The sequence below is a fragment of the Watersipora subatra genome, chromosome 3 (assembly GCF_963576615.1).
Source record: "Watersipora subatra chromosome 3, tzWatSuba1.1, whole genome shotgun sequence".
NCBI lineage: Eukaryota > Metazoa > Bryozoa > Gymnolaemata > Cheilostomatida > Watersiporidae > Watersipora > Watersipora subatra.
Window position 1 is genome coordinate 9,625,228 of NC_088710.1, and position 9,527 is coordinate 9,634,754.

At 35.9% G+C, this 9,527-nt stretch overlaps 1 protein-coding gene across 1 annotated transcript; it reads left to right on the forward strand.

Moving 5' to 3' along the window:
- The first annotated feature begins 649 nt into the window (after positions 1 to 649).
- On the forward strand, positions 650 to 8,916 carry LOC137392075 (solute carrier family 25 member 3-like). The gene is made up of 8 exons (XM_068078694.1): positions 650 to 780; positions 1,334 to 1,437; positions 1,550 to 1,750; positions 2,072 to 2,181; positions 3,431 to 3,611; positions 5,940 to 6,104; positions 6,876 to 6,995; positions 8,462 to 8,916. The coding sequence occupies exons 2-8, from the start codon at positions 1,338 to 1,340 to the stop codon at positions 8,620 to 8,622; spliced, it is 1,038 nt and encodes a 345-aa protein (XP_067934795.1). The 5' UTR covers positions 650 to 780; positions 1,334 to 1,337; the 3' UTR covers positions 8,623 to 8,916.
- Positions 8,917 to 9,527: the final 611 nt, after the last annotated feature.

Sequence of the window (9,527 nt, forward strand, 5' to 3'; positions counted from 1 at the left end):
TGATTACATGGCACTGAGAATATACCATGCCAGTAACCTCGCTCCGATCGAAGTGGTTTTGCTGTTTTCTGATATACATTAACTATATAAGACTAGCAACAATTTGTAATCAGCTGCACTGCCATGGTTTGATCAAATGTGCCACCTTATGATTCAGGTTGCTTTTCCTCCCTTAGTGTGCCTGAATTTTCTGACCTTCCTGATCCGTCTGGCTTTTTTGAAATTTATTTTCATTCATTTTTAATTATTTTTAACATGCTTCTGGCAAGTGAATTTATGAGCGCGTCATAAGTATTCATTCCATGCTTCTCTGACAAGTGCTCTGCGGTGCTTTCCAAGCCTAAAACTGTGTTGTAAAAGGTGAATTTTGTGGCAAAAAAGTTTCTTGAATGGTGTAAGTAGCAAGAAGATCTTAATTCCGTTAAAACTTTGTCTTTGGAGACAAACCAAAACTTCATAGCTTATTTTATGTACATGTACAACAACTACAGAGCATTACTCTTTGGTGATCGCGACTTGATGTACACGTGCATGCCTTTGCGAAAATAGCGTCATAAGCGAACACATTCAGCCAATTACATATGAGAAATGAGTGATAGGCGGACCAATACGGTCATTCGTCACCGGTTCATTGATAGTCTGTTAATTTGTCGGAATATGTTCATTTTCTGGCTGCTAGAAAGCGACGAAGGTTTTGGCACTACACCACCATCTTGAGCCGGCTTTTACCGCAAGAGTGTAAATAAGATCGCTATCAACAACATCATTGCCTATATACTGGTAAGCAACTAACAAACACAATTTTGTATTCTAAATGAGGCTGTTTTACCAAGCACATAATTTAAAAATTGTAACATTTTAAAACCTATCGAATCCGGGCTTCTACGTGTCGTAAACCTGTTCCTAAACAAAGTTACGTATAACTAGTTCGGGAAGATACAAAACAGATGTTAATTAGTGTCTATATATTTTTCGTATTTGAAAATCAATCCTTTCGGCTGCTGTTAGAGTTTTTGCGCATTTGCTAGTTTGATGGGTGCATATTAATCGATTGTAAAGGCTGTACGTTGGCCGTGCTGTCAACCATAGTTGAGACTGTATGAGCCAGCTTTTGATTATTGATGTGATATAACACAAGACTGTAGTATTTGTAGTCACGCTTTGGCATCAACTTGCGTTAGAATTCTATAAACAACTACTGTATATTCGTCTTATTTAGTGGTTGGTTAGAATTATATGATGTCTAAACTAAGGAAACCCAGTACTAGCTTAATTAATAATAATTATCAAAAACTAATGTCACAAAACTTTCTTAACGTGTTCAATTTTGCAGCATCATGTATCGATCGCTGATAGACACTCTCAAGCGAAACAGTGACCTATCCGCTCAGTGTCAGCCGGTTAATCAGCCATCCTCTCGAGTGATTTCAGCAGCAGGTGAGTATCACAGTCAATCGCATGTTGTTGAATGGTTCAGGATCTTGCCTATGCGGTACTAATATGGTGTGAAGTCACAATTTAAATCATGTATTTGTTAAATTTATTTCAGCATCAGAGGATGTAAGCTGTGAGTTTGGAAGCGGAAAATATTATGGATATTGTGCCTTTGGTGGCTTGCTTAGCTGTGGTCTGACACATACAGCAGTTGTACCCCTTGACTTAGTCAAATGCAGAATACAAGTAGATCCAGCAAAATACAAAGGCATTGTCAATGGATTCAAACTCTCAGTCGCTGAGGAGGGTATGAAAGGTGGGTAACAATTGTTACTTACAGTCGCATTTACTTTTAAAGATATTGTAATTTACTTGCAAGTTAGCATCTCGTTTAACGAGTTAACCGTAAACTTGCTCAGTTTTTAAGAGTCAAAGTCTCTCATATTGCAACCATCTGTGAGCTACAGGTCTGTATGTACTTGTTTCTAAAGTCAAAAGGGATTTATCTCTCTCCCTTAAGCTTTCAATTTATGTTTTCTTTATAAGATCACCATCCTAAGCTACCATGTACAGATTGTTGGAAATATCAAATTTGTCCTCTCATTTTTGTTTGATAAATTGAGTCCCCTATTTGTAGGTCTGGCCAAGGGCTGGGCCCCTACTATGATTGGTTACTCAATGCAGGGAATATGCAAGTTTGGATTTTATGAGGTCTTCAAGATCATGTATGGCAATGCTATTGGAGAGGTAAACAGTTGTTGATTATTGTAGCTTCCGATGAAATAATTGCAATGTCTAGCCCATTTTTCAATGTCTTTCCCTCCAATTTTGTGTCACATTGGAAAAAATGGTTAGATGGTGCATTGTTTTCCTTGTTGGTAGTGCTAATTGTTGCTATGCATTTAAAGAGACATTTTTTCGCATTTTCATATGCCTCTCGTGAATAATTCAATGCGATTCATTATCTAAAGTGCTAGACACTGCAAGATAATCAAGTAAGAGTTTACTTGAATAAATAAAATGTGACCATGCTTTGAAGATAGTGTCTTAAAGAGCCTTGAATGCCTTACATTTTAGTAAAATCTATACAGTTGGTCAGTAGTATGTGATTACATGTGTTGGGAAAAGAATTTTTTCATTTACAAATTGTTTGCTGTACTCTGTTTGTCAATTTATACTCTTTCTGCAGATACAAATACTTGTAATAAATCCCCGTGTGATAGGAATTACATCTAGCAACCAGCAATAGTTCATTTTGTTCATCTTCAATTGATATCTCAAATTTAAATGTGTATATTTTATCGTGAGCTTGTTTTCTTCAAACTTTTACAAAATCATTTTGATGATCGATCTCTTTTTAGTAGCAGTTTGCGTAGGAGCGTCTTTGTAGTAGCAATTCGTTAGCTAGTATAATACGATAACAATCATATCTAAAGGCTAATTTTAGTCATCAAAGAATTTGCGAGTCATCACTCATGCATCACAGATTCTATAATTAATATTCATTCTCAATTTCCTCAGTTAGTCCGTTGCTCAGTAAACTAAACATGTCAGCTGCGGATGAGTTAGGTCAGCTTGTTGAGTAGAGTTATCTTGTCTCAAGTTTTTTTAGTTAAAAAAAATGAGAGGGTATGCATGGCCCTTTCAGATGCCATACATGCACCCAAATGAGAGGGCATGCATGGCGAAATAAAAAATAACAATAGGAAAGAAGATTGTTAGACTAGCGGTAAAGGTTGGAAAGCTTTGTACAAATGTAATAAATAAACTATATGCTCTATCACGATAATAATGTTCATACTGCTCTTGTTTGTTCAAACATGTTATGTTATGGCTATAAAACTTCTTACAGTATTTTGAATGAATACTTTGTTCTTACCAATGGCTGGCTGAGATCAGCCTTTGATTCTAGTCCTGTCATAAGAGCATAAACTAAACCCATCTTAAATAAAGTATTGGTGCTTGTGATTAATGTTTTAACTGGTGTGTTTTGCAGGAGAATTCTTATCTGTACAGAACATCCTTATACTTGGCAGCCAGTGCCAGCGCTGAGTTCTTCGCTGACATTGCTCTCTGTCCAATGGAGGCTGTAAAAGTACGTATTCAGACGAAGCCTGGATTTGCATCTACCTTGCGTGGCGGATTCCCAATCATTCTGAAGGAGGAAGGAATTGGAGGTGGGTGCAATCTCTATACAGATGTATCTGCTTAGATACATCAGCAAATATTTTAGAGTTTCTTATGTCGGTGTGGCTTGTCTTACAAAATGTGAAGTTTTTTAAAAGTAGCCTGTAATGAACAGCCTTAAAACTTTGGATTATCATTGACTCTGTGTAGCCTCTGTACTATGTGTGTTAATTTGGGAATTTTCTTGATCCTTTTAGTTTGCTTAGAGCTAGGGCTAAGGAGCTCTATGCAAACTGTTTCATATGTGTAATCATGTTTTCTATCCTAAATAATTGCGTTTCTAAAGCATTGTATCCAGGGTTACAAGGATTTTCCTGGGGCGGTAAATACCACTGGGAAAAATACGGTTTTTACCATCCATCCCAAACACCCTGGAATAAGTAGGGAAAAATATCAAGTCAAAATTGAGCAATAAATTCAAACTGTTATGCTTCTTGCTGTCGCTCTATAGTTTAAGTAAACTATTTATATTTCTACAGTAACTATGTAACTATTTGGACTTCCGCAGTTCCACTAGCCGTAGTCAAAGAATGTTCAAGTCGAGTGTCAATATATAACAAGCAAATATATAATATAATAAACAATATATATTTCAAGCAAATGGTGACGCGGGTTTCATCATCTTCCCAAAACCTTTAGTCATTTATATATTTGTAGTTGAATAATGAAATAACTAATTATGGGCATTTCACTTTGAAGTTATCGTCTGTTGCTAGCCAATAGTACTACTAATGGATTATCACTATTACACATGGCTAGACATCCTGTGAGCATTAAATTGTGGATTGTTCATTTGAGTAAAATTCTTTTCAGCCAATATTTGAATTGAGTGAAATACTTTAGCAAAATGCAGGCTAATTGTAACAATAACTACAATCCTTGTTATCGAGGTTGATAGGATAAGCTAAACTTCCAAGTTCAGAATGAGCATAGGTTTTTTGGTTATTCTAAGTTCTGAAGCGCGTGTTACTCGATGGGAGAGAACTGACAAAAGTACATCAATTGGTTCATTGTTTACAGTTTAATATCCTGAAATGTTAATAAATAACTCAAACCCATATTTTCTTCTGTAAAACTTTGAAATTAGCCTTGCTTTTCTTATAAAAATACAATTTATCACTTTTTCCCATTTTTCCCCACGGTATTTACCGGTAAATATCAATAAATTTGGTAATTCCTGGAAAATTCAACCCTGATTGTATTCTTCAGAATTTAGTGATCTATCTAAAATGTAGATTGTATGGCTTTGTGATAAAATGGAGTTCAGTTTGGAAATTTGTTTTGAAGTCAAACGCACTAGAGATAAAGCAGACGTTATCGCTAAGTTTTGTGGTTTAAAAAATAACAAATCCATTACTTGAAGCACTTCAAAATATTTTATTTGCCCTGTAAAGCTGCGTTTACACCAGCCGATGTCAGGCCGATTTTCCCACTGACCAAGAATCACATTGTGTGAACATAGCAAACGAGCCCGAGACAATTTTTGTCGGGCATTTTCCGATCGATGCCAATTCTAGACTAATTTTTAATTTGAGTAGTCAATGAAATCGGTTTCACAGTGAGTCACACATTGTCATTCAATGTGAACACCATATTTGTCTTCACATTCGTGAAGGTTTTTTTCACAGCTTCAATAATTCTGTTGATAGCACTCCTGAAGGGTGCGATCAACAGAATTATTACTCATGTTCAATTATTATAGCAACAGCATGATAATTGAAGCATCTTATGCTGTTGCTGTAATAATTTAAGCATATTATGTTAGCAAAATATTGTCCTCTCCATAGTTATCTACTATTAGTGATGAGCTGAGAGGATGTTAGCAAAAGTCTTGCTTTGCTCGGTTGTCACTGTCTCACTAAATCATCTCTTAAAATGATTTTGGGGATCATTTTCTCATATCTAAACCTTTTTCTGGTAATGACGCCCTACAGTTAACTTTTACCTCTTTAGTTGATATAAAGATACAGATGTCCCATGTTTCATAGCCTTTCAGACTGAACCACAAAACAAGAGCCCATATTTAAATTTCATTTCTCTTGCTCAATGTAGGAATCATACTTATTCAACATCTGTATGAATCCCTAGTTGTATATTTATTAAAAAATAAACTCGCTGAGATCACTGCCATAGCGTAACACTCACATAATTTCTTGCAGAGAACACTTTCTAGTTTGGTCACCTGATATGGATACTTGTTAGTAACATGGCTTGATTATACATCTGGATATTTAGTGTCACTCGCGTTTATATATTGTATGTTGTACTAGGGTAATGAATTCAGACTGACAAGGATTAGCAATACGGCTGTGTTGCAGGTTTCTACAAGGGCCTCGTTCCACTTTGGTGTCGACAGATTCCATACACAATGATGAAGTTTGCTTGCTTTGAGAGAACGGTGGAAGCTCTATACAAATATGTTGTACCAAAACCCAGGGCTGACTGCTCCAAGTCTGAGCAACTTGGAGTTACCTTTGTAGCTGGTATGTTTGCCATGCTATATGAAGCATTCTTGTGGGTCTCGTAATATGGAACTGGTGTCATATTGGAATTTTATCTTGTGTTCATGCTTCAACCTATCATAGAATAAGGTTGATACAATAGCATTGTTGATTGGATCAGTAAGGGTGTTACAATGAGATTGTTGATTGGATCAGTAATGGTGTTACAATGAGATTGTTGATTGGATCAGTAAGGGTGTTACAATGAGATTGTTGATTGGATCAGTAAGGGTGTTACAATGAGATTGTTGATTGGATCAGTAATGGTGTTACAATGAGATTGTTGATTGGATCAGTAAGGGTGTTACAATGAGATTGTTGATTGGATCAGTAAGGGTGTTACAATGAGATTGTTGATTGGATCAGTAAGGGTATTGCAATAAGATTGTTGATTGGATCAGTAAGGGTGTTGCAATGAGATTGTTGATTGGATCAGTAAGGGTGTTGCAATGAGATTGTTGATTGGATAAGTTAGCAGACTAACTAGTAATATTGGTTGATGACTTTACGCGCATTTCCTGTTCAGGTCTAATTCATTTCATCATGAATCATTTATGTTTCATGATGAAATGAAATATTTCATGATGAAAAATAAATAAACAGAAATGCTTTCATCATGTTTGTTTACAAACACTAATTTGGCAAAACATGTATTTACAACACGTCTGATAGTTATGCATCTTGTTGATGACTTCGATGTGATTGCAGAAATAAAACTATTTTATCAATGGCTAACACATTGAATGATTGTAGGTTATATTGCTGGAGTGTTCTGCGCTGTCGTATCACATCCCGCTGACACAATTGTCTCTAAGCTCAACACAGAAAAAGGCAGCAATTTTGTACAGGCCGCAAAAGCTCTTGGTTTTGCAGGTGATTATTATTGAATATTATGACTATCATCAACACTGGCTTCTCATTACTTGATATGAATTGCGAAAATGTGGAATTATGGTTCATATCTTAAAATGATAGAGAGAGAGACAGCAACTTCTCATGACACCACCTACATAAGCCCATACCTAAGGATTTTACTTCATCTTATGCCTGGGTAAACTTGGGTGGGTAGTTTTACTCTTTTTTATTCCGGCTTACACAGGAGTTTTGAGAAAAATTTTTTTAATTCGGCTGCTTTGTGCGTAATGCGTTTTCAGTATCATCCCAGAATTTCAAGTCGATTTGCCTGTTAGTCCTTGAGTAATCGGCGAAATCCCGACGACACATCTAATTGACTGGGAAATGAAAAACTGCTGCTGACAGAACATTAGTTTCCATTGACAATTCGATTAAAGTTCTTGACAATGAGGGGTCAAAAATAGATAAGCTAAAAAATCTTAGCCGCAAGAGCTTTACACGACAAATATTCTATTTTTCTATTCGTAACAATTATACACACTATTAGACTGGATGTCGTGCAACTATATTTCCTTAGATATCTCTAAAACATCATTTTTTTAAAGAGCTTGAAAATCAAACTACTTACTCAATTTGATTTCGGTTTTCCTATGAGTTTTACAAGCTTAGAGCTTCAAGATGATATTCGGCTCAAAAGGTATTGTGCTGTTCAAAATTTCAGTCGATAGAAAATTTTTACTACGGTCTAGGATTGGGGATCTGCTTGTATACAAGCATTGCCAATCAATTGGAATATCAGTCAGGCATTGACATTCATCAGGTCATTTTTCAGAAAAAATTTTTGTTTGGTAATTTCGCTGGTCAACTATGTTGTTCTGTTTCAGTTACTTTCGATGATCAATGTGCTGCTGTCATTGAAATATCTTTTGTCGGAGTTGTCATTCCATGCCGTCAAAAACAATTGTATTCAATTCATATTTTCTAATTATTGTTGCAAATACATTGATCTGACAGTTTAACTAGTCTCAAATACATCACACTTTTATGAACAAAACTGGTATTTGCAACCACTGCAGTTAGTATTTAAACTTTTTACACTGTTTATACGTGGTGTTGATAAATTGTTTACATTTTACCAGTTATGGCATTGATAAATGTTTTTTATCATTAGTTTTGTTATAGTTAACATTTATTTATTTATAACAATTAACATTTATAGTTATTTGTTTTATAATAAACTGATTTATGTATGATTTAATGATAAACTACAGTGGTAACTTCAATAGATTCGTCTTGATCCGTCAAAGGATTTCAAGCAATGCTTGTATCATCTACTGCTTTTTATTAGAATCTTTATTTTCTTCCATGCATTGCGGGTTGTTATGCAATGCCAATTCTAATACGTAGGGAATTTCAGTGAATAGTGGGCATGGAATTTTCTACGCAAAATCAATTTTGATTGCAACAAATTTATTCCGTTACAGGTATGTGGAAGGGGCTCGGACCACGTATTGTTATGATCGGTACACTGACTGCCCTGCAGTGGTTCATCTATGACACTGTCAAGGTTGCATTCCGTCTGCCCCGTCCACCACCACCAGAGATGCCCGCCAGCCTCAAAGCCAAGATGGAGAAGCAATCATAGGCTCTTCGTAGCAGTTATAGGAAATTAGGCTTTACGACCGAATTTATCTCATCGTGTAAGACACCAGCTGGTTGGATATATTTCTATCGAAGTCTGTTTTAAGAATGAGGCGCAATGTCATCACCCGGTCCAGCATCTCTTTGATCAGGCTCTCTATATATCAATTCACTTTTTAATGGATTATTTATATTTTTGTGCCAGAAGAAGAATATAGTGGTGTTTGTTTGTTGCCACATTTACTCTGTTCCATGTCTGTGGTTGGTAGGATTGGTCAATAAAACACTATCTTCATTACATTTTTATTTGAGCTTTCAATAGGTGATCTCTTTCTAGTATGTAATCTAATTAAAGTACATCTTTAAGTTTAATGTTGGACACTAAAACAAGCTCCGCCAGCAAGTTGTACAGAGGTGTAGTTCAGTTGTATTGACAACGGATTCAATTACACATGACCTATTGACAACTGAAATAGTGCAAAGATACTACCTCTTCATCAATAAATGTACTTCATGTTCCAGTGAAACAGATTTTGCCATATAATGGCCTATAGTCAGGTGTTTAAGATACCAAACTCTTCCATGAGGTAATCCAAACTCTTCCATGAGCTGTTCGAGCAGTTCGCTGAGGATTGTTCGGCTATTGTTACAATAGCCTGTTTTCCTTTTTGTCGCTGCCATCGTTCCGATCATGGTATGACGTCTGCGATAAAAAAAGGCTGTCATTCGTAACGGGCGTAATCCTGTTGCCACAGGACGTATAGTTCCCGTGCCCAAGCCACATTTTATTCATAGCTGAAAAAATAAAACTTTGCGAATAAGAATATGCAATTTCGATAAAATTAGCAAATTGGTTCAATGGACTCTGCAATGACGCGAAAATCATTAAAGCGATTTTCCTTTGTGTCA

Coding starts and splice junctions, on each gene's coding strand:
- LOC137392075 (XM_068078694.1), top strand. CDS start 1,338: ATGTATCGATCGCTGATAGACACTCTCAAGCGAAACAGTGACCTATCC. Junction 1,751..2,071: donor CGCTGAGGAGGGTATGAAAG/GTGGGTAACAAT, acceptor CCCTATTTGTAG/GTCTGGCCAAGGGCTGGGCC. Junction 3,612..5,939: donor GAAGGAGGAAGGAATTGGAG/GTGGGTGCAATC, acceptor GCTGTGTTGCAG/GTTTCTACAAGGGCCTCGTT.